The 26,144-nt window shown below is 45.7% G+C and overlaps 1 protein-coding gene across 1 annotated transcript; it reads left to right on the plus strand.

Annotated features, from left to right (window-relative positions):
- Positions 1-2,462: 2,462 nt before the first annotated feature.
- On the plus strand, positions 2,463-11,394 carry LOC311623400 (phosphofurin acidic cluster sorting protein 2-like; the record flags this gene model as incomplete). The annotated part of the gene is made up of 2 exons (XM_084885382.1): positions 2,463-2,552; positions 7,657-11,394. Exons 1-2 carry the CDS (start codon positions 2,493-2,495, stop codon positions 11,392-11,394), a joined length of 3,798 nt encoding a protein of 1,265 aa, XP_084741508.1. The 5' UTR covers positions 2,463-2,492.
- Positions 11,395-26,144: the final 14,750 nt, after the last annotated feature.

The raw sequence follows: 26,144 nt of genomic DNA on the forward strand, positions 1-26,144 counted from the left end.
CCAACTCTTAGCTTTTGTGCTGCTATGAATATAGGGGTGCATATATCCTTTCTGATAGGTGTTTCTGATTTCTTGGGATGTATTCCTGGAAGTGGACTTCCTGGGTCAACTGGGAGTTTCATTTTTAATTTTTTAAACAAACTCCATACTGTTTTCCACATTGGTTGCACCAGTCTGTGTTCCCACCAGCAGTGCACAAGAGTTCCTTTCTTCCAGGTCCTCACCATCATTTGTCCTTTGTTGTCTTGTTGATGATAGCCTTTCAGACAGGTGTGAGAGATAGTATCTCATTGTGTTTTTAAAAATATATATTTTTTTATTGATTTCAGAGAGAGAGATAGAAGCACCAATGATGAGAGAATCATTGATTGGCTGCCACCTGCATGCCTCCTATTTTTATTTTATTTTATTTTTTTTTGCGAAAAGATTTTTTTTTTTTAATGCAATGAATGGGGACTAGTTCTTTGAGCACCCTTTTATTCACCTCTTTCCTCTGGGTTGCCTGACTCGCACGCCTCGTATTGGACAAAAATCCTCCAACCTGGGCCTGTGTTTTTAAAAATATATATATTTTTATTGATTTTAGAGAGAAAGATAGAAACATCAATGATGAGAGAATCATTGATTGGCTGCCTCCTGCACACCTTCTATTGGACAAAAATCCTCCAACCTGGGCCTGTGCCTTTGATTGGAATAGATCCCACGACCTTACTGTAGTCCTCAGGCCGACACTCTACTCTATCCACTGAGCCAAACCGGCTAGCGCCCTCATTGTGGTTTTGATTTTTCATCTCTGGGATGATTATTGACTTTAAGCATGTTTTCAATAAGCCAAGACATATATGCAAACAAAATTCTTTCTCTTGTGACTAATAGAAATAATTTTATTAAACTCACTGAAGTCACATGTCCAAATGCAACCATCATCATTGTGGCTAAGCCAGTTAGATGTGCTCAGACCTCCACTCTGGGGCCCTGAACCACACTTTCCAGAACCACCTGGATGTGGAAATTGGCAGCTGTTAGAAAGGGGGAAAGAGAAGGCATGTCCACCACAGTCCATTGTCAAATAAAATGGCAACTTCTGATTTCCACTCAGACATATAAGAGCTTGGAAGTCCTCACTCTCACCATTACAATAAGAAAAACGACGAACAATCCAAAAGACAGGAACTCTATTTAGATCCATCAGATCACTGAAGTCACCTGGATATGAAATTAGACTTTGCCGCTTTGAACCACTGAGATTCAGGGGTCTGTCAACACAATACAACCTGGCAATAGTGTGCACGCACGGGAAGACACACACACAAGCTAGATCCAATGATTTTGTGTGGGAGTAGAAGAAAAGCAGACACAGAAGAGGTGACAATAGGAATTAAAAGAAGGTTGAAGGCACTTTTGCCTCTGACAGTCCTCCTTCTACTTGCTAGCTACTCCTCATGAGCCTGAACATCGCTAAGAAGCAAATGCTGCAATAGCCCACTGTGCAGGCAGGGGAGAGCAGGCCCTGACAGGTACAGTGACTTATCCAGGATCAATAGGAGGTAAGAACTAGGGCTTGAGTCTGAGCTTAGGTCTGTCTCCTCAAATCTGGGACCCTGGCTGCAGCCAGACCTTCTAGGGGCTGTGGAGAGAGTGTGTAGGTGTCACTGTGTTCACTGTTGGATATTCCATGGAGAAGATATTCCATGGAGAAAGTGGGTGAGCAGTCAGCAGGCCACAAGACTAACTATATCTGTTATTAGGTGAGGGGATTCGGGGCAGGGGGCAATCCCAGGAAGTGATGTTACTTCCTAATAGAACTTGGAATCCATGTAACCAGGCACCCACTTTCTAGCAACTGCCCAACTGCCACTCACTTGGCAAGTGACGGTTGACAGTTCAACATGTTCTCTTGCTGTGTTCCCAGTTATCAGGGCTCTGGTTCCCAGAGACCCTGCAGTGAGAGGTGTTCCAGACTCTGTAGACAGTTCAACACTCGTGCCCGACATCTTTGGCCATTTTCAAGAAGATCCCCTCAGGTAAGAGAAGGTGGCCTGGGTCAGACCCATTCACACCAGGCCAGCCTGCTCTGGGTGCCATCCCTGTCCAGCCCATATCCCTTCCCCTTCATGTGATTGGAAGAGGGACATGAAAGGAGAATCCCAGGACAGGAACAGCTTTCAGGGCAGTGGATAACCTAGAGGTCCTGCTGTGATCACACCCAAGAGCAGGGAAGGGCAGGACAGGTAATTGGAGATGGGCTTCCAGAGAGGTCTTTTATCTGTGCCAATGGGAATCCTAGGCCCTCAGGCTGTCATGCCTTTTTCTCACTGGTGGAGGTCTAAGTAGATCACACTCTGTGTGTGTGTGTCTGGATTGGAGGGTCACAGGAGTCACAGAACCAGCAAGACAGCGCTCTGAGACTTTCCCCTGGTGACTGGGGACTGTCTTTACAGAGCTCCGCACAGGAGAACAGACCGGACCTGACAGATGGGGTCCTCAACTCGATGCCCCTGCAGGGGGCACAGGTGCCCCATACCTCCTCCAGCATGCAGGACGGCTGCAGGGTGAGTATAGGTGATCAGTTGCTCTATACTCCAGCACCCCTGGGATTCAACAGGACCTGGGTTCCAACACTGCTTCTCCCCTGAGAGCCCTCCTAGCATCCAGTTTCCAAAGGTCCCCATTTCCTCCAGGTCAGGAGCTGGGGTCCCCCTTGGGCTGTAGGGACTGGTTATCACGGCGACCCATGTCTTCATTGCTGTGGGACCTGGACCTTATCCCCTCTGTTGCTATGACAATGGTGCCACCCTGAATATAACACATGTCCTAATATCCCAGAAAAAGCCTCTGTGTTCTCATCTTACATGGGGATGTTTTGTCAGAAATCACACGGGTGATACTGTTTATAAAGGATGTGCTGTCTGTCCTCTGCTAAGAAAATGACCAAAATACTAACGAGTTTCATATTCCTCACCTCCAATTCTACTTTTTCCTGCAAAGAACCTTTTCTCTTATCGATGTGAAAAATGTTCAAAGTTGTGAAAAAGTTTTGTGCATTTATTTGTCCTAATGTGTTGATAATCGTGGGCGAGTAAATCTCAATAGGTTGAGATAATTCTATTGAGAATGACAATTTTGCACCTTATTTTATACATTACAAGCAAAAGTGCAGACTTATGTGCGTTACATGAAATCCATGGGTGATAGATTAGGGAGAGAGGAGAAAGCAAAGTGTGGGAACTTCTGTGATTGGATAAATGTAAAATGATAGGCATGTACTTCTTCTTCATAGGTGGATGTAGGATAGTTTCAAGTCAACAATGAACTGAATAGCAAAGATCTTTGTTGATCTCTTCAGAGCACAGTGGTGCCTATGCATGAGTTGTCCCAAACAAGGAACATTCCTTTGATAATCCAAATATGTGTTATTATAAATGCAAATAGACAGTACATAGACTCTGTTAACGTAAAGATTGACGTTTGTCAAGAAAAATGCCAGACTAGGATATGACTACCCACCATGAGCTCTTCAGAAATAACTATCCTTAGAGAAATTTGCATTTGACCTTTTCTTTCAAATATGACTCCCTATACCTCAAGCCTTCTGTTATCACAACTATGCAATTTCTTCCTTCTTAGCTGGAACTTTTAATCTTAAGAACCTTAATTTACAATGATAACCACAAAGTGAATAACCGGCATTCCTTTAATTGACGGTGATGGACATATTGTAATCACACTCTCAAATTCAAGAAACACACCTTTCACAAAGCACACAACATTACATCAACAGCTCCAAATCCATCTTACAGACCTTCTGTAATAAAAAACCCAAAAGCAAGTGAACATAATTCTTGTCTAGCAAGCAATGTTTCAGTATTTCATGTTATTTCAAAACATCTAGATATTCAATAACTCTCATTAAATCTAAGTTAGAAAGAAATAGTTGAAATAAGCTAAAATGATTTGTGCAGGTGCGTAAGGTATTTTTTTCTATTGGGATAAAACATATCTTCCAGAGACAAATGGCCCACACAAGAGGTCTTGGTGAACTCGGGTATTTCCACTCCAAAGGTTCTGGGACTTTGGTTGCATAAAGCCAATTATCTACAAGCCTCTGAAATGACTAGCGGAGGTTTGGGGAAGGTAAAAGGATTTGGTGGGCTTGCTTTGACATGTTTCTGGAGCCCAAACTCTGGCCTCTTGAAAACTTAATTTGTAAAACAAGGATAGTCATCTTCAATACCTCAGGGACTGGGTTGCCACCCAACTGTTGGCAAGAGACTGAGAAAATCATTCACCATTTTTGGAATGTTTCTATTTGGGTACATTTTTTCTAGTTTCCAGAAAGCAGGTATAAAGGCCTTCAGGTATATGAAACCTCTGTCCATCTCCCTTGGAAATGGCAAGACAGGTCCTAGCTGTATGATAGTCTTAAAATTAATGATGCAAAACCTCTCCATTACCCACTTTATATTGGGAACAGGTAGGTGGTGCAACAAAAGAAGATTGGACTCTTCCTCGAGGGACTAAGGGTTAAGTTTCCCCATTTGATGGATATGTAGCCCATAAGAGGACTCTCACATCACTGTGGGCTGTTTCCCCATCTACAGAGAGACATCAGAGCAAGCCCAGTATTAGAGGTATCTCTGCACATGTTTGGGTTGTTTGGGGCCATTCTGGGTAGGGCGGGTATCCTGTGAAACCAACTCTCAGGCTCTGGTGGAAGATAATAATGAAGGAAAGATGACTAGCAAACGTTCGGTCAGTCTCAAGGTTAGTTTCCACCTGGAAGGCTCCTTTAAAATCATTAATTTCCCTTTTGGTTTATTATCTGGTTCATTTAGTCTAAGTGTATATGTAACTATTCTGGAAAAGGCATATGTCAGCATCACTGATCATTAAAAAGACAAAAACCCACTCATTTACCAGGTGAATTGGGAAAGATTTGATAAGCATTCCCTTGATATATAGTGCCATAATACTCCCTAGTTGCAAGGAAACAGGTTTTGATTAAAAAACAGACAATTGTAGGGAAGCAGTTATTTGAGTGAGGTTAAGAAAAAATAAAGTAGCCTCAGTATATATAGGAGACTTAGTGGCTTCTTTCCCCCCACCCCCATTTAAAAAACAAACAAACAAACACTAGATTTCTGTTTATTTCAGAGAAAGGGAGCGGGAGAGAGAGATAGAAACATCAATGATGAGAGACAATCATCAATTGGCTGCCTCCTGCACACCCCCTACTGGGGATACAGCCTGCAACCTTGACCAAAATCAAACCTGGAACCCTTCAATCCTCAGGCTGATGCTCTATCCCATGAGAGTAAATGGCTAGGTCACACAGTGGCTTCCCTTTTAATGATAATTTAAAATTCTCCCAAACTATTATATCAGTGAGATGGGGAAACACATTGGAGCCACCCTATACTTTTTTTGTTTTGTTTACTTTTTCTAAATGCTATTTCATTTCCTCTAACCCTTAAAGTGGGCAGACTTCTCCACAGCAGTTTTCTGACAACCTTATTCGGTAATTCTGGTGCTGTGCTCCCAGAAACCTGGAGTATATTAATCGGCATAGGTTAGAATGGCCAGGACTACCTGTTGCAACAGTGAAATTTCTCAGTGAACCAAACAAGGCCACAAAGAGAATGGAGAAGGTGGTTCCTCGGTGGCTGAGAACAGCTTTCCTCCAAAGGGAGTTGGTAGAATTCCTATTCTCATTGTCCCTTACGTCAGTGGGGAGTGGTAGTGGAGGAGTCAGAAGGGGAAGGAAGAAGGAAAGGGAAAGAACACTTCTGGACAAGGAAGCTCAGGGGACAAAAGATGTAGTGGGCATGCTCTGGAAGTGGGAGATGGCGTGTTAGCATATATTAACTTCAGGAGATAATCACCAAAATGTCTTCTTTTAAAAGAGCATTTATCTGGGGTTCTCCTTAGAATTTTCTAATTTCCAAATCGAGATATGCGTCCAATTCATTCAATCAGTTTAATTTTTAGGCCAGCATTTTTCTAGTTCTATTTACCCCCACCCCCAGCGAAAAATTAATGTAGGCACCAAAGACAATTGTATGTTGACCATTTTTCAGTTGATATTGTCTAAATAAATCTTCCGATTTGTATAAAACACTTGCAAGTCAAGGCTTTCTATCAGGGATATTAATGGGAGTTCCATGGAAGTACAACTTCCCATGTTAAGTAGAGGTGAGTTTGCTGCTGCTGTTTTTATTATTGTTTGGTGTCTGCAGAGTGTCAGCACATCTTTGAGGATGTGATGTAGTGGGTTGAAGTGTGTTGCTTTGTAGATTGAGCTGCATGATGCTCACTCTCTTAGAGTCTCATCCAACCCTCTTATGTGCCTCAGTTTCTCTCCCTGCTGTGTAAAAGAACCAGATGGGCTTCCAGTGCAGGTAGACCAAATCTTATTAGTTCTCTTTGTGAAGAGCCAATTAGTTTGGTCCTAGTTGTTTGGGAATTTTCCTATGCGGCTTGGGCTTGTCATGAGGAAGGACCTCCGACATATCCGACATATTCACAAAGATCTTCAGTTGTCCAAGAACAGCTGAGATTCCTGCGGAAAGGATGATGGGCCCCTTTATCTTCGTAGGTGAACCTCTCATTTATACATTTATACAACCTCTCATTTATAGAACCTCTCATTTAGCAGCTCTCATTTATACATACAAGGGATTTTCCCCAGTCTCTCAAAAGGCAATTCCAACAGAAAAGCCAGAACCAGGCTCATTTTTCCTCCTGTCTCTCCTTAGCCTGAGATCTGTCAAGCGTTAACCTTAGTTCCACCATGAGTATTCAAAAATATGGCTTAAATAAAGTCAGCAGCACAAGCAAGAGCAGGTCCTGGATCCAAGAGACAACTCACATAAGTTCACCTGATGGATAGGGAACTGGTGGGTCAATGGGCCGTCTGCTCCATCCCAGCACCAGGTGTAGGTGTGCAGGGTGGTGCTGGCTGAGCTTTTCTGGGATCCTGCTGTACTGTGCCAAGTAAATGTCAATAGAAGAAGCAGTCAAAACTGTGAACAATTGTTGGGATTTTATCTGAGCCAAACTGTCAATTGTCTTAAAGCAAAATCTCAATGGATTGAAATAATGCTCTTGAAAATGGCAGCTTTCACCTTATTTTAGATATTACAATCCAAAGTGGAGATGTATGTGGGTTGCATGAAATTCATTGGTGATAGATTGTATAAAAAGTAAAATGATGGTCACATAATTCTTTCCCATATGTGGATAAAAGATAGAAAAGCCAACAATGAACTCAACAACAGTGAGGGGATTTGTGGTCTCCACAGAGCACAGAGTCCAGAAGAGGGAAAATTCCATTGATATTCCAAAGCTATGTTCTTGTACATTGCAAAAGACAATAGGCAGGTTCTGTGAAGGGAAAGAATCATCCTTTTTTTTTTTTTTTAGAGAAGATTCCAGCCCAGGACAGGGCGACCCACCTTAAACTACTTTTAGTTAAAAAGTTTTAATTTTAGGGCATCCTGTGGAATAACTTTAGGTCTCTGAGTTTAAAAGACCACCACCCAGGACTTCCGTGACCTAATCACAGTTTAGCGAGTGGCTACTTTTTGTGTCTGCACACTCAATCACCTATGCCCCACCTCTTGTCACCAATCATGTCTCTCCTCTGTCCCACCACAGGAGGACAAAGCATCAACCCTGAGTAGGAAAAGGACCCGTAGGGTGCCACCAGCTGTAGATTCCGCACGAACTGTGGGGCTGGCCAGCACATCCACTGTGCTCAAAACACAGGTAGCCCAGAACCTGTTAGCCACCTGGGCGGTGGATTGCTCCAGCCCCAGCTGTGTGCCCAGGTGGTGCAGTGTCACTTTAAAGAAGCTAGTGGTCTTCAAGGAGCTGGCGAAGGACCTAGTCTCTGTGGTGATTTCCGTGAAGATGCAGGACTCCAAGGGCATCCTGAGGTCCAAAGAGATTATGCTGCCTCCCAGTGAGCCAGTGGAGACTGACCTGGCGCTGACCTTCTCCCTGCAGTACTCCCACTTCCTCAAGGGAGAAGGCAACACGCTCCAGATCATGCTGGAGCAGAGGAAGTGCTATAAGAACAGGATCGTCCTGGGCTACAAGACACTGGCCACGGGCACCATCCACATGGCTGATGTCATGAAGAGAAACTCCAAGTGCGGCCAGATGCTGAGCCTCTACAGCACTGTCCAGGAGCCCTCCACCAAGGTGGCTGAAGTCTGGATCTCCTCCCTGTCCAGTCAGCCCATCAAACATGAGGAAAGTGCCATGCGGGCCAGACCGAAGGCCAAGTCTGCAGGTAACTACACTCAGAGCCCCTTGTCTGAGCTGGAGGCCAGCTGCAGTAGAAAGCACAGACAGGACCTGCACAAGGATGACGTTGGGAAGGGGAAGCCAAAGAAGCAGCGGCGGTCCATAGGAGGAATGGACTTGAAGCGAAAAGTCCTGGCGCTGTGTCACAGGTCCAAAGTGTCAGAGAGGGACCGTGGGTCTGACACGGAGGATGATGAGAGCGTCCTCAGCGTCCCTAGGCCCAAGCTCAGGCCATACTTTGAAGACATGTCAGACTCCAGCTCGCAGTCGGAGATGTGGTGCAGCCATAATGACAGAAGCCAAACGGAGCCTCTGAGCCTGGCCCACATGCCAGTGAATGCATGGGCCATGGGAGGCAAGCAGCCAAGTGAGAGTGACGATGAATTTGAGGCCTACAGCACACCCACCAGCCAGGTGGAGAAGATCCGGATGACCTCCCTGTCCAGGCCACCCATCGACCACGAGGACAGCACCAGGCAAACCAGTGCCAAGGCTGAGTCCTCAGACAGCTCCTCTGAATGCAAGTGTGAGACCTGCTTCTCAAAGCGGGAGGGCAGCTCCAAGGATTCCCACAGGCAGGAACAGGAGGAGGATGACTTCAAGGAAGAGACTCTGGAAGTCACAGGGAGGAGCATGACCATGCAACAGGACTACCACGAGAAAGTCCTGTTATGGCTGCACACAGTCCAAGTATGGGAGGAGGCCCTGGACCCTGAGCAGGATCATGGGGAGCATGTGCTGGAAGTGGAAGAGGACCTGGACCTCCTGTATGACATGCTGGAGAACCCCAGTGACAGTGGCCCAGACACCAAGGATGATGACAGCATCCACAGCAACCCCACACCTCAGCTCAGGCCATACTTCCAAGGCCTGTCTAGTGGCTCGGACATGAAGGACAATCACAGTATCCTCAGCAGCCCCAATCCCAAGCTCAGGCCATGCATCGAGGGCCTGCCAGACTCCAGCATGCAGATGGACATGTGGGGCTCCCACAGCGCCAGGATCCGAAAGGAGTCTCCGAGTCTGTCCCGGGAGCCTGAGAACATGTGCACCCCGGGAGGCAAGCAGCCAAGCCATAGCGACTCAAAATTGGTGGCCTACAGAACATGCACCACTGAGGTGGACAAGATGCAGATGGCCTCCCTGTCCAGCCGGCCCATCGATCATGAGGCCAGGGCCAGGCAGGCCAACATCACGGCCCAGACCTCGCCTAACGACTCTGCTGGCCCGTCTGACAGCTTCTTTCAGCAGGCGGCCAGCTACAGTGCGGCCCACAGGCAGTCCCAGGAGGACAACTTTGAGGACGGGAACCTGATAGTAAGAATGAGGTGCACCACCTTGCAACAGAATTACCACCAGGAAGCTGTGGCATCTCTGCGCACGGCCCAAGTGTCGGAGAAGGTTGTGTCCTCAGAACAGACCCTTGTGAGGTATGTCCCCAAAGTGGAGAAGGCCCTGGTCCGTCGCCATGACATCGTGGAGAGCTCAAGCGAGAGTAGCCTAGACACGGAGGACTATATCAGCGTCCCCAGCACCCCAAAGCCCAAGCTCAGGCGATACTTTGACAGCACATCAAGTGATAGCGACTCTGACTCAGTGGTCCACAGAATTTGCTCCCCTGGGGTGCAGTTGGCACAGCTGGAGGACAGCCGGGAGGCAGCATCCTCTGCCAGGGGTTGGTTCGCCAGGAAGCTGCCATCCATAGTGCGCTTCACCAAGTCTCTAGTCATCCCCTCCAGCAGGTCCAAGAGGAAGCAGGCTGGACACCAGAGCTGCAACACATCCCTGAATGAGTGGTTCAACAGACCAGATGACGAGGACCCAGAACCACAGAGCCAGAGGCAGATCACCAGCAAGCCCGTGCGTGACCAGCTAAATGTCATCCTCATTTGCCCAGACAAGCTGCCTGAGAACATCATTCTGGTCAACACATCAGACTGGCAGGGCCAGTTACTTTCGGACATCCTGCAGGGGCACACGCTGCCAGTGGTGTGCACTTGCTCCACAGATGACGTCCAGGAGGCCTTCAGCATCATCGTGTCCTGGATGCAGAGGTACTGCGACGGCACTTCCCAGGCCCCGACGCCTGTGAAGATCGCGGTGGCAGGGGCACAGCCCTACTTCAACGCTGTGCTGCGGGTCTTCGTGGAGCTGCTGTCCCACCAGCCACCCGAGTGGCTGGACTACCTGCGCTTCCTGGTCATCCCACTGGGTTCCCACCCCTTGGCCAGCTACCTGGGCTCCATGGATTGCCGCTACGACAACTTCTTCCAGGACCTGTACTGGTGGGACATGTTCAACAACCTGGAGTCTCTGAACACCTTGCAGGACACACAGGACGTTGTGTCAAGAATCACAGAGTACGTCACTGGGGCCAACTGTGTCTACCTGCTGCCCATCGCAGAGGCCGTGCTCATATCTAAGCAGCAGAGTCCCAATGACACGTCCTCCAAGAAGTTCATCCCCTTTGTGGGGGCAGTGAAGGTTGGAAGAGCGGAACCATCTTCAGCTGTGTCAGCAGACTCAGATGATGCGGGCCCTTCCTGCTCCAGCGAGCTTCTGCCCCCTGCCAGCAAGGCCTCATCCAACACTCTTTCTGCCCCGTCAATGAGTGGGGGCCTGTCCTCCCCCAGCCAGAGTGTCCATGCAGACATGATGGAGCTGCAGGTGGATTACTGGACGGCAGCCCAGCCAATAGACACAAAGAGAGTTGTGGAGAAGAAAGACGCGCTTGCCGCCAAAAGCACACTCAAGTGCTTCTTCCAGTCTGTCCAGGTCAGCAGGCTGCCCAGCGGTGGTCAGGACACAGCAACCACCACCATGTCCATGACAGTGGTCACCAAGCAGAAGACAAAGAAGGCGCCCAAGAAAGCCAAGGACGAGGAAGTGGAGTTCACAAGCCAGTGCATCCACGGCATCCATCGCCTGGCCTGCAAGGCCAAGCACCAGCAGAGCATGCTGCCGGTCGTCATCGATGATGTGGAGTGGAACGACATGACATCCCTCCAGCTGGCAGCCCAGTGGTCCTCCAAGGTCAAGCACTTCCCCATCTGCCTCTTCGGACACTCCAGTTCCACCTTCTAGCCCGCCCCCTCTCCCTGCCCTTCACTCTGCCTTGGACTTGCCCAGAAGCTGCTTTTCTGTGAACAATTCAGTTTAGTAGAGACACAGACCCTGGAAACACAAAGAGAAAGCATTTTGGGTTTCAAATGCACTCACAGCCTGGAACCTAAGGGGGTTACCCCTCACTCGGAGCTCCTCACGACTCTGTTCAGTAACCAGGACGCTCTGGCGGGTGGGAGTCCAGAGGGCAGTGTTGATCTGGGGAATCATGGGGGATGTGTTTTGGCCTCAGGATGCCCAACATTCCCGGCGAGAAGGTTCTGGCCTTGAAGTCCTGCCCTTCCTAGAAGCCAGGACTCTGCTTCCCTGGGAGCCAGCTCCAGCCTGTATCTAGCCTCAGAGCCAATGGCAAGAGGTCAAGGACTGGTCTCTGATTGGGGGCATCTGAGCAGAACATGGAGGCCAGACAGCCAAACCTTAGGAGCCAGCTGCCAACCAGACAACTGGCCACAGCACTGCATACTTGGGGATTCCAATGAAGTTCAGCCTCACAGGGAGAAAAGAAACAAAAACAAAAGCCTGCATGGTGCACAATTCCTGGCACACTGGAGAGACAAAATGGTCGAATTTCTGAGCAAGGAACCCACCATCGTTCCTGTCTGTTACTATAGAACGTCTGCTACCACCCAACTGCTGTGAGACCAATTCTTTACCAGGTGAGCTCCTCTCCTCCAGAGCACATGACCACTAGGCCACCTGTTGCCCGTTTGCCTACAGGTCACTGCACTCTCTGAGTGTTTGTTGCTCTGAACCCTCAGTGAATCTGGGAGCCAGCTCATAGAGTTATTGCTTGGAATGGCTGGGGTCCTCCAGGTAAGTGTCCTCTGGCTGCCTAGACAGGGGAGAGGTCTGCTGGAGGGACTGTGATTTAGCCAGTTGGTCATTTTCTCTTCCAGTTGAGGAAGCCTCTGCCAAATTTGTGATTCTCTTTGGGGCCTTGGGCTTTTCTCATTTCATAAAGAGACTGGAGATCCCATTAATGGTCCATATCCGAGGTGAATCCTGATCAGAGAGGCCAGGGGTGAGGAGTGTGGCCCTAGGGTCACCCAGGTATCTGAGATGGGGCTGGTTTGGGCTCATTCACTCAGCAGATATATTAGAAGCCCTGCCAGGTACAGACACGTCTCTGGGCACTGACCATAATCCAGTGCACGGAGCAGACCCCCATCCTGCACTGCAGAGCTTCCTTGTAGTTGGGAGTGAATCAGTCACACTAGGCTGCAAGGCTCTTAGTGTCCTCAGAACAGCTGCTGTGATGTCGTCCTGGTCTCCTCTACCTATGGCTGCATCTTCCTGTACAGTGAAGAGGAAGGTGAACCTCTGTTCCAGCAGAAAATGTGAGTCAGTTTTGGGTCAGAGCCATGAGGGGAGTATGGGGCCTGTGAATTGAAGGTGCTGGCAGAACACTGGATACCACACATGGTGGGATTTCTGCCAGAGTGCAGAGGCCTGAGGGCTTCTCCTAGAAAAAAGGACAGGAGTCAGAGATATGGGTGGTGTGGGCGAGTAGTGGGAGGCCAGTGAGAGAGTCAGACCCTCAGAAAATATTTACCCTTTCGATCCTGATCCCAGCCCTCCCTGCACCCCCATCCTGAGACCTTGCTAACTGATCTGGTAGAAGCTCCTCAGTGGCTGCTTGGCGGGAGTACCCCATCCTGTGGGAGGTTAGTTTCAGTGGGAGGCAAACAACCACACAGCACAACTAGTGAATTATCCAGCATGTAGGTGCAGGAGCCCAAGTTTGAGGTGATAGGAAGGCCCTAGGCTTCATTGTTTCTCCTTTGGTTGGTATTCCTGAAGCACCTACTCTGTGCCAATGAGTGACATGAACAGGGTAGACAGCGGCCCTCTCAGTTTAATGGGAGGGAGAGGGACACTGAGAGACCATGCCAGGTTCCCCTGAACAAGGGGACAGGTGGTTCTCTCGTTGATCCAGATCTGCCAGGTAGGAGTGCTTTCTACCAGCCCCTTCTGGGGGACCAGGCACATCTCTTCCAGGACTGCCAGAATGAAGGTGGACAACGAGTAGGTCTGGCTTCTGGATGGGCAGGAGCAGGAACAAAGGACCTCTGGGAGGAAAGGACACACCTCATACTCTGCTTCCCCCCTATCTCTCTCCCCAGGGCCATCTCCTGCCTCCTGGGCATCTGGCTGGACCAGCACCTCCAGAATTTCCCAGCCCGATGATGCTGTTGGCCTCCATAGAGCTCAACTTTCCAGACCCTGACCTGCCAAACCAGGCCCAGTGCCTCCAGTCAAGGCTGGAGCACCTGAGCCCCCTGAGGCTGAGACAGGAGGAGGAGCCCTCTGGGGGCGGTGTGGGTGAGTGTGCCTTTGGAAGGCACACAGCAGGCAGTGAGGGTGGTAACATGTCCTCTTCTTGGATCTGCAGAACCAGCTCCAGAGCAACATCAGGAAAACCCTCCAGAGACAATGCCACCCTAGAGGCCACACCAGAGTAACAGCCGGATCTAGGCCCAGCTTTCACTGAACTTCAAGAGGCAGAAGAAACACCTGCAGCATTTCAGCAACTCTGCCAGCTTCCGCGAGGCCTGTGGTGACAGATTCTAGACCACAGCACATGTCAGCTGCAATGGCAGAGAGGGCACCCCCAAACTTATTTAGATACATTGTTAAACGTTTTTTATTGATGTTATATATATCCTTACAATGTTACTGAATTTTTATGATATTTAGTAAGATAGAGTGTATTGTAGAGAAAATTTACTGAATTCTCCTAAACATACCCTTAATTTAGTTTCTATAAAATTTAACCCTATAAACCCTCAAAACTTTGAGAAAGTCTGTTTTTCTGGACCCTGACCCATGCAAGGAGAACTATCCTTAACCTCTCCACCTGTTCATCCTTGAGCCAGGACTCTGTTTCCCAGGGAGCTGGCTCCCCCTGTGCCCACACTCAGAGCTGGGTGGCCAGAGAACAAGGACTGGCCTCCCTGTGCGTCATCCTGAGCCCAACATGTAGGTCAGACATCCCAGCCCTGGGCCTTCATGTTCACCCCAATACCACTCACTTGGGCTTCCAAATACACTTGATCCTTGCAAGGCAGAAATCAAATAAAGGATGTACAGTGCAGGCTGCCCAGGAACAGTGGGCAAACTGATCAAATACTTGATGCCCAGCTTCCTAGGCAGCATCCCCACCTTGGACCGACCCACCTTTCTGTGTTCATACAGAACATTTGCTACTAAACAACGTGGGTGGGACCAACCATGTAGTAGATGAGCCCTGCCCCTCCAGAGCACAGTGGTCCCTTCGCCACCTGCTTGCTGTGAGTCTTCAGGTCACTGCATCTCTCTGAGTGTTTGTTTCTCTGACCATGGGGAATACTGAGGCCCAGCCTCATAGGTTATTGTAGGGAATTGGGGTGGGGGGGGGTGTCCCCTGGAAAAAGGGCCCTTTCAAAATTGGACACTGGAGAGGTGTGCTGGAGGGGCTGTGGTTGTCCTAATTGGCCATTTTGTCTTCTTCTTAAAGAAGCTTCTGCCTTATTTGTGATTCTCCTCAGGCCTTAGGCTAAGCTATTTTGTCTTAGGATAAAAACATTGGAGATTCCATTAGGGGTCCCTGTCCTGGGTGAAGCCAGATAAGGAATCCCAGGGGTGAGCAGGGGTCCCCTGTGTCACCTAGCTATCTGAGATGGGGCTGGTTTGGACTCATTCAGTCAGGAAATTCCCTGCCCCCAGGACTGCACCCAAGAGCTTCCTTCTAGTCAGGATTGATTCAGTCACACGAGGCTGCTCAGGCAGGTAGTGTCCACAGGACAGTCAATGTGGCTTCTTTCTCCAAGTATTGCTGTATTTTCTCATATTTTGAAGCAGAAAGTGGATCTCTGGAGCAGCAGAAAAAGTGAGTGGACTTTGGATCAGTACCTTAAGGGGAGTTGGGGACTATGACTTGGAGGTGCCGGTAACATTCTGGGTCCCGTGCCTTGTGGGATTTCTGCAAGAGAACAGAGGTCTGAGAGCTTCTCCTGGAAAAAAAATGGAAGGAGTCAGAGTGCTGTGCATGTGGATTGGGTGGTGTGGGTGAGTGGGGAGGGGATGGGGCTGCCCTCAAGGAGATGAGCTCCCAGAGGCTGGGGTTAGGCAGGAGCACAGAGTCGCGCAGGTCAGTGCCCGTGGCCTGCAGTGTGGAGGGCTCCTGGGGTGGGGGCTTGAACTGGAATTCAGTGATGGAGATGGGAGGTTCCCTTCCTTGGAAGGCACACAAAAGGCAGTCATGGAGTAACATGTTCTCTTCCTGGATCTACAGAAGCAGCTCCTGAGCAAGATCAAGAAACACCTGAAGAGGAAATGCCAAGTCTGTGTCCTCTCCAGAGCCAGTGCAGGCTCCAGGCACAGCTGCCCTTGAAAATCCAGATGTGGAACCACCTGCAGCATTTGAGCAACTCGCCTCAGCTCCTATGAGTCCTGTGGTCCTAGATCTTGGGCTACAACTGCTATGGCAGAGACGGCTCCATCCTTTCCTTTATATAAAGTTTTAAATTATGTGTATTTATCGTATATATGTTTATAACTACTGTATTTTTCTTATACTATTCAGTAACATACAGTCTATTTTAAAGAAAATGTAATGAAATACTCAAACATAAATTTAATTTAGATTCTATAAAATGTAACTTTACAATTCTTCAGAGCCTTGAGCAAGTCCTGTTTGAGGAGCACTGCAGCCTGGCCATTGCTGCTCACTCATTGGTCCAATGAATGAGTCAGTGGGGTTTCTAGAACAAGGGGGCGGGGCCAGGTGGAGAACTGAAGGTGGTCAAGTCAATGAAGGTGATGAGGGTGAGGGGGGGGGGGCAGGTGAACAGTTGAAGGCAGTCATGTCAACAAGGGGGCGGGGCCAGGTGAAGAGCACGAAATTGTGACCTAAGCAGGGAAAGGCTTGTCTCCAAGGACATGAGGGGCGTGGGGAAGAAGGCTGGCTGCTGGTAGTCAGGCCAGCTGCCAGGCAGCAGCGACCTAAACAAGGGGGCTGGGGTTTGGGGGGGCTGGCTCGATGATCAGCCAGAAGCGGCCAAGCCAAGAATGGATTGGGGCCAGATGCAACACCTGGAAGTGGTCCAGTGGATAAGGCCATGGGGCCCTGTGAATGAGGATGGGCGTCCCCAGTGGGAGCAAAAGCCCCTTCTCCCCGTGGTCCAGACTGGATGCCAGCAAAAGGTCCCTTGTCCTCAAGGAAGGGCTTTCCCTGAGAATGGGTCAGAAAGCTGGCCTCAGGGCCCAGCAATCAGTAAGTACCCTGTTTCCCCCAAAATAAGACATCCTCCGAAAATAGGACCTACTTACAGGTTTCCTTCTGAGTGAAATATAAGTCATCCCCCAAAAATAAGTCCCCCCCCCCCCCCAGGCTAAACATGAGAGTTTTGGTCCACTGACTCTGAAAGAAATGGAGTCACAAGAAATTCACCAAGAAATTCAGGAATTGGATTGTTATGATGATGTTCCAGAAGTTGTTGTTGAACTGATTGTCACTGAATAAATGAGTAAATTCTTGATACTGTTGGATTCTCAGTTTGTCTGGTTTGTGTTGACAACTACCCTACTACCCTAACGTATACAGGTAAAAAATTTTCTTTATTTTCTTTTAACAATAAATGTGTACCGTATTCTTCATGGAAAAATAAGACAACCCCTGAAAATAAGACCTAGTGCATCTTTGGGAGTAAAAATTAATATAAGACGATGTCTTATTTTCGGTGAAACGGTACCTGGGGGGGGGGGGGGGGGAGTGCCCCCAGAGTGTGTGAAGCAGGGCAGCCTGGCCAGTGCTGCTGGCTCATTGGTCCAATGCATGTGGGGGCGGCGTTTCTGGAACAAGGGGCGGCGGGGGGGGGGGGGGGGGGCCAGGCCCAGAGCTGAAGGTGGTGAAGTCAATGAGGGGGCGGGGCTAGGTGAACAGCTGAAGGCAGTCATGTCAACAAGGGGCGGGGCCAGGTGAAGAGCAGGCAATTGTGACCTAAGCTGGAGAAAGGCGGGTCTCCAGGGATACGGGGGTGGGGAGGAAGGCCGGCTGCTGGTAGTCAGGCCAGTTGCCAGGCAGTAGTGACCTAAGAAAGGGGGCTGGGGTTCTGGGGGGCTGGCTCGATGATCAGCCAGAAGTGGCCAAGCCAAGAATGGTTTGGGGCCAGAGGCAAAACCCGGAAGTGGTCCAGTGGATAAGGCCATGGTGTCCTGTGAATGAGGATTGGGTCCCCAGTGGGCACAAAAGCCCCATCTTCCCGTGGTCCAGACTCTGAAAGAAATGGAGTTACAAGAAATTCACCAGGAAATTCAGGAATTGGATTGTTATGATGATGTTCCAGAAGTTGTTGTTGACCTGATTGTCACTGAATAAATGAGTAAATTCTTGATACTGTAGGATTCTCAGTTTGTCTGGTTTGTGTTAACAACTACCCTACTACCCTAACGTATACAGGTAAAAATTTTTCTTTATTTTCATTTAACAACAAATGTGTACCGTATTCTTCTTCATGGAAAAATAAGACAACCCCTGAAAATAAGACCTAGCTCATCTTTGGGAGTAAAAATTAATATAAGACGATGTCTTATTTTCGGGAAACAGGGCACCTCAGGAGGGGCAGGTCAGTGCCCCCAGAGTGGAAAGTGATTTTCGGGGACTTGACACAGCTCTCTCCCAGATGTCAAAGCCCATAGACAGGGCAGTGGGGGTCGCACGACACTCCGTTGTGAGATGCCCCATGGTGGGGGCGGTGGGGGCCTCCGAGGCTCATGGAGGCCCATGGCTGTCTGAAAGGGGGGCTGGTCTCCCTATGGTTGTGGACCTGGGCCCTGGGTGGGAGGCAACCTGTGAGCAGAAGGCCATCTGCAGTTGGGACTTTTAGGCACTGAACAACACTTCCAGAGATGGGGCTTTAGGCCCCCGGATATGAGGAGCAGGGCAGCCTGGCCAGTGCTGCTTGCTCATTGGTCCAATGCACTAGGGGGCGGGGTTTCTAGAACAAGGGGGCGGGGCCAGGCCCAGAGCTGAAGGTGGTGAAGTCAATGAGGGGGCGCAGCCAGGTGAACAGCTGAAAGCAGTCATGTCATAAAGGGGACGGGGCCAGGTGAAGAGCAGGCAATTGTGACCCAAGCAGGAGAAAAGCTGGTCACCAGTGACAGGAGGGGGGAGGAAGGGGAAGTCCTGCTGCTGGTAGTCAGGCCAGCTGCCAGGCAGCAGCAACCTAAACAAGGGGGCTGGGGTTTTGGGGGGCTCGCTCGATGATCAGCCAGAAGAGGCCAAGCCAAGAATGGATTGGGGCCACAGGCAACACCTGGAAGTGTTCCAGTGGATAAGGCCATGGGGCCCTGTGAATGAGGACGGGGTCCCCAGTGGGCGCAAAAGCCCCATCTTCCCGTGGTCCAGACTGGATGCCAGCAAGAAGGTCCCTTGTCCTCAAGGAAGGGCTTTCCCGGAGAATGGGGCAGAAAGCTGGCCCTCAGGGCCCAGAGACCAGTAAGTACCTCTGGAGGGGTGAATGACCACTACTGGACATTTTTATGCTAATTTTACTATTCTTTATTTTATTTCCATTTTTTACTTCTTTTACTTAACAAATTTTTTTCTTTTTTCCTTACTTGATTTTAACTTTTCAATTATTACATCTTTCAATCTCAATCATCACTATTACTACTGCTATTTTGCATTTTTTGTTCCCTTTTTCTTCTTTTTTTTCTCTAGTACCATTTTATTTTCTCTTTATTTTACATTGGGATTAGTCTTCATTCTATTTTAATCTCTACTATAGGATCGTTCAACCCTATCTCAACTCGACCTTTATACCATCACTCTCTTACTAATCTTTGCCCTTTTTGTCTCCTGTTTATCCTAACCCTTTCTGGCTTTAGTTTTTCCCCTATTCTTTCTGTATACCCCCTGCTAAAGCTCTCACCATACTTATAGACCTAATTTCCAACACCCCGATCCAAGTATATAAATACCACTCTCTTCACTATATTAACTAGTTAAAAAAAAAAAAAAAAAACTGTTCTCCTCTCTATCCTTTTGTCATTGTTTGCATGAATGTTGATTATAGTGAATTTTTATGCTTTTTAGTGAAATTGTTATGCTTATTCTTGTGCTGTTATTGTTGCTTTGTATTTTTTAAAAATCCTTTGTTTTGTTTGTTTTTTACTTCTGTACATCATAGTCTTACCTAATAATAGTGGATATTGTAGTTTGTATTAATCTCCAAGTATTGTTGCTGGCATTGGCTGGGATTAGTGGTTGTTCTATGGGAATTTTCTCCACATATATATATATAGTTTGTTTCCCCTTTCTCTCTTAGTCTGCTTCTTGTCTCTCTCTCTCTCTCTATTTCTTTTCTCCCTGTTTTCCAACGTCATTTCATCATTACTTTTTTTTCTTCTTTTTCTATCTCTTTATTTATCCCTCTTTTTTTATTTTATTTTTTATTTTATTTTTACTTTTCTTCCTTCTCTCTTATCCCCTAATTTGCCTTTCTCTAGTGGTCACCTTTATTAGAGGTTATTAATATCGCAAATACATTCCTATTAAGTGCCTTTTGTGTTTTACCTGGTAGTGTTGTATTTTGTGCCTTTAAATCAATGCAGGAGAAGGAACACCACATAACCAGACATCCTGAAAAGAGAGACCATGGGGAGACAAAGAAATAGCCCACACATGAAAGAAAAGCAGGCATCACCAGAAAAGAAAATAAACGAGTTAGAGGCAAGCAACCTACCAAAGAAAGAATTCAGAGTAATGATCATAGGATGGCTAAAAAGAATGGAAGAGATATTTGATTATATGAATAAGAAACAAGAGGAAATGAAGAAGAACCAAGAGGAATTGAAGAAGAACCAAGAGGAATTGAAGAAGAACCAAGAGGAAATAAAGATGAACCAAGAAGAAATGAAAAATGACATCGCTACTATGAAGAACTCAATAGAAAGCATCAAGAGTAGACTAGAAGAAGCAGAAGACTGCATCAGTGAGCTAGAAGACAAGATGGGAAAAAATACCCAATTAGAGCAGCTTCTGGGGGGAAAAAAAAAACAAAAAAAAAACCACAACTTAAAAAGCAGGAGGAGAGCCTAAGGGAACTTTGGGACAACACAAAACAAAACAATATTAGAATAATAGGAGTTCCAGAAGGAAAGGAAACTGAGGAAGACATGGAAAAAGTATTTCAAGAAATAATGACAGAAAACTTTCCTGAGATAGAGAAGAAAAAACCCACACAAATCCAAGATGCTCGCAGAGACCCAAGCAAAATGAATCCCAGAAGACCGACGCCAAGGCACATTATAATTAAATTGGCAAACACCAACGACAAAGTAAGAATCTTAAAAGCAGCCAGAGAGAGACAGAAAGTTACATATAAAGGAACCCCCATCAGACTAGCAACTGACTTCTCAACAGAAACTCATCAGGCCAGAAGGGAATGGGATGAAATATACAAAGTCATGCAAAAGAAGGGTCTGAATCCAAGAATACTATACCCAGCAAGGATATCAATCAAAATTGAAGGAGTAATCAGGAGCTTCACAGACAAAAAAAGACTAAAGGAATTTATCTCCACCAAACCAGCAATGCAAGAAATGCTAAAGGGTCTACTGTAAAAATAAAGAAAGAGGAAGCGAAGAAGGAACACAAGAGTATAGAATAAAAATGGCATCAAATGAGTACCTATCAATAATATCTTTAAATGTAAATGGATTAAATGATCCAATCAAAAGACATAGGGTAACAGATTAGATAAGATAATAAGACCCATATATCTGTTGTCTATAAGAAACCCACTTCAGAAAAAAAGACACACACAGACTGAGGGTGAAGGGATAGAAAAAGGTTTTCCAGGCGAATGGAAATGAAGAAAAAAAAAAAAGCTGGGGTAGCAATACTTATATCTGACAAATTAGATCTCAGAGTGAAGGATGTAACAAGATATAATGAAGGCCACTTCATAATACTAAAGGGAGCAATCCAACTAGAAGAAAAAGAAATAACCCTGGTAAATATATATGCACCCAATACGGAGCACCCAAATACATAAACAAACAAACAAACAAACAAACAAAAAAAACTACTGGAGGACATTAAGGGAGAGATTAATAGCAATATAATCATAGTAGGAGATTTTAATACCCCACTGTCACCCTTGGACAAATCATCTAAACAAAAAATCAGCAAAGAAATATCAATCCTAAATGACTCACTAGACCAGATGGAACTAATCGACATCTTCAGAACATTTCACCCCAAAGCCACAGAATATACATTCTTCTCAAGTACACATGGGACATTCTCAAAGATAGACCACATTTTGGGACATAGACAAAGTCTCTTCAAGTTCAAGAAGATAGAAATCATATCAATCATCTTCTCAGATCATAGTGGCATACAACTGGAAATTAACTACAATAAAAATAACCCTAAGAAATCAAACACATGGAGACTAAACAGCATGTTATTAAACAAGGACTGGGTTACCAGAGAAATCAAGGAAGAAATTAAAAACATCCTGGAAACAAATGACAATGAAAACACAACAATCCAAAATCTATGGGACACAGCAAAAGCAGTTTTGACAGGGAAGTTCATATCCCTACAAGCCTATTGCAAAAAAAAAAAAAACAAGAAAAAATGGTAACAAATTATCTAACTCTACAACTCAAAGAGTTAGAAAAAGAGCAACAAGAAAAGCCCAGTGAAAGCAGAAGGAAGGAAATAACAAAAATTTGAGTGGAGATAAACGACATAGAGACCAAAGAAACAATACATAAGATCAACAAAACGAAGAGCTGGTTCTTTGAAAGGATAAACAAGATAGGTGAACCTCTAGCCAGGCTAACCAAGAAACAAAGAGAGAGGACTCAACAAAATCAGAAATGAAAGAGGTGAAATAACAACAGACTCCACCAAAATACAAAGGATTGTTACAAAATACTACGAACAACTCTACTCCAACAAACTGAACAACCTGGAGGAAATGGACATATTCCTAGAAAAATACAATCTTCCAAAACTCAATCAGGAAGAATCTAAAAATCTCAATAGACCAGTGACTTGGGAAGAAATTGAAACAGTCATCAAAAAGCTTCCAGCAAACAAAAGCCCAGGGCTTCACAGGAGAGTTTTACCAAACATTCAAGGAAGAACTAAAACCTATCCTCCTTAGATTATTCCTAAAAATTCAAGAGGCAGGAACACTTCCAAACTCCTTCTATGAAGCCAGCATCACCCTAATACCAAAACCAGATAAAGACAACTCAATGAAAGAGAATTACAGGCCAATATCCCTCATGAACATAGATGCCAAAATCCTCAACAAAATTCTAGCAAATTGGCTCTAGCAGAACATCACAAAGATCATACACCATGACAAAGTAGGATTTATTCCAGGAATGCAAGGATGGTACAATATTCGCAAATCAATAAACATGATACATCACATAAACAAATTGAAAGATAAAAATCATATAGTCATATCAATTGATGCAGAAAAAGCATCTGATAAAATCCAACACCCTTTCCTGATAAAAACTCTCAACAAGGTGAAAGTACAAGGATCATACCTCAACATAATAAAAGCTAGGGATGCCCACTCTCACCACTCCTGTTTGACATAGTACTGGAAGTACTAGCCATTGCAATTAGACAAGAAGAGGAAATAAAAGGCATCCAAATTGGAAAAGAAGTAAAGTTATCCTTATTTGCAGATTACATGATATTGTACATAAAAAAAAACCCAAAAGACTCCATTAAAAAACTAATTGAGCCAGGACCAGTTTGGCTCAGTGGATAGAGCGTCAGCCTGGGGACTGAAAGGTCCCGGATTCGATTCCAGTCAAGGGCATGTACCTTGGTTGCGGGCGCATCCCCAGTAGGGGGTGTGCAAGAGGCAGCTGATCGACAATTCTCTCTCATCGATGTTTCTAACTCTCTATCCCTTTCCCTTCCTCTCTGAAAAATCAATAAAATAAAAATAAAAATAAACTAATTGACTTAATAAATGAATTTGACAATGTAGCAAGATACAAAATTAATGCCAAGAAATCCATGGCATTTCTATACACCAACAGTGAAATTACAGAAACAGAGACTAAAAAAGCAATTCCATTTACCATTGCACCAAAAAAATTAAGATACATAGGAATAAATTTAACTAAGGAAGTAAAGGGCCCATTTGCTGAAAACTACACGACACTGAAAAAAGAGATAGAGGAAGATGTAAACAGATGGAAAAACATACCATGTTCATGGATTGGTAGAATCAACATCATCAAAATGTCCATACTTCCTAAAGCAATTTATAGGTTCAATGCACTCCCCATTAAAATGCCAATGGCATATTTCACTGACCTTGAAAGAACTCTCCAAAAGTTCATTTGGAACAATAAAAGACCCCAAATAGCCACAGCAATCCTGAGAAAAAAGAGTAAAGTAGGAGGGATCTCAATACCAGACTTCAAACTGTATTACAAAGCCACTGTTCTCAAAACAGCCTGGTACTGGCACAAGAACAGACATATAGATCAATGGAATAGAATCGAGAACCCAGATATCAACCCAAATCACTATGCTCAATTAATATTTGACAAAGGAGGCACGAATATACAATGGAGTCAAGACAGTCTCTTCAATAAATGGTGTTGGGAAAATTGGACAGATACATGCAAAAGAATGAAACTAGATCACCAACTTACACCATACACAAAAATAAACTCAAAATGGATAAAGGACTTAAACATCAGACGGGAAACCATAAAAATACTAGAAGCATCCACAGGCAGCAAAATCTCAGACATATGCCAAAAGAACTTCTTCACTGATACTGCCTCTAGGGTAGGGGTGTCGAACTCAATCAGAGAAGGGGCCAAAATCTAAAATCCAGCCTAAATCGCGGGCCGAATGGTTTACTGAACAGTCATAAACTGACAATGTCATAAACTGACAGCGGAGTGCAGTGATGACAGCGCGGTGCGGGATTTGGCCCGCGGGCCTTGTGTTTGACACATGTGCTCTAGGGCAATGGAAGCTAAAGAGAAAATAAACAAATAGGACTACATCAAAATAAAACGCTTTTTTACAGCAAAAGAAACCATCAACAAAACAACAAGAAAGCCCACTGTGTGGGAGAACATATTTGCAAATGTTACCATGGATAAAAGTTTAATCTCCAACATCTACAAACAGCTTATACAACTAAATAAAAGGAAGATGAATGATCCAATTAAAAAATGGGCAATGGATCTAAATAGAATATTTTCAAAAGAAGACAGAAGGAAGGCCAAGAGGCACATGAAAACATGCTCAAAATCACTAATTATCTGAGAGATGCAAATCAAAACAACAATGCAGTACCATCTCACACCTGTCAGAATGGCCAACATCAACAAATCAACAAACGACAAGTGTTGGCGAGGTTGCGGAGAAAAAGGAACCCTCGTGCACTGCTGATGGGAATGCAGACTGGTGCAACCACTGTGGAGAACAGTGTGGAGTTTCCTCAAAAAACTGAAAATGGAACTCCCATTTGACCCAGTAATCCCACTCCTAGGAATATATCCCAAGAAACTAGAAACACCAGTCAGAAAGGATATATGCACCCCTATGTTCATAGCAGCACAATCTACAATAGCTAGAATTTGGAAACAGCCTAGGTGCCCGTCAGCAGATGATTGGATAAAAAAACTATGGTACATCTACACAATGGAATACTATGCTGCCATAAAAAAAGGAATTCTCATCATTTGCAGCAACCTGGATGGAATTGGAGAACATCATGCTGAGTGAAATAAGCCAGTCAATGAAAGAGAAACACCACATGACCTCACTCATTTATGGATAATAAAGAACATTATAAACTGATGATCCAAAAGATAGATATAGAGACAGTAAAGCAACAAGTAGACTGTCAAATTACAGCAGGTAGGGTAGGGAGATCTGGGGGAGATAATAGATCAACCAAAGGAATTGTATACATGCATATAAGTACAACCAATGGACACAAAACTCTGGGGAAGGAGGGTATGTATGGGAGGGGGAGGGCAATGTTAAAATATGTATCGATACACAGATAATAATTTAATAAAAATTAAAAAAGTACAAAAAAAATAATTTTCTAACAATTGGAGATCCCAGGTGAACTTAACCTTTTTTCAGTAAAAGATATTACAACATTTGGTTTAAACAATGCCCTTAAAAAATAAATAAATAAAATTTTAAAAATAAATAAAAAATAAATAAAAATAAAAATTACCCAAAAAAGTGGACTGTTGACACAATATAGTTGAAAAAGGCCATTTCTTCCCACGGGGCAATCTGCTCTCTCTGGAAATGGGCACAGGGGGTCCTCTCTGTGCAGGGATATTTCGTTTCTTCTTCCAGTTGCCGGTTGCTCACTGTCCGACAGGTGAGGTGAGAACCAAGCACACTGTCTACAGAGGATGGCATGTGCAGCAAGCCTAAAAATCCAATGTAAACAGCGGGGTCCCCCAGTTTCTCTGAAATCCTCTTTTTTAAAAAAATACATTTTATTGATATTTTTACAGAGAGGAAGAGTGAAGGATAGAAAGCTAGAAACATCGATGAGAGAGAAACATCAATCAGCTGCCTCTTGCACACTCCCTACTGGGATGTGCCTGAAACCAAGGTCCCTTGACCAGAATCGAACCTGGGACCTTTCAGTCTGCAGGCCGACACTCTATCCACTGAACCAAAC

The sequence above is a fragment of the Pipistrellus hanaki genome, assembly GCF_964339955.1.
Source record: "Pipistrellus hanaki genome assembly, chromosome: 5".
Classification (NCBI taxonomy): domain Eukaryota; kingdom Metazoa; phylum Chordata; class Mammalia; order Chiroptera; family Vespertilionidae; genus Pipistrellus; species Pipistrellus hanaki.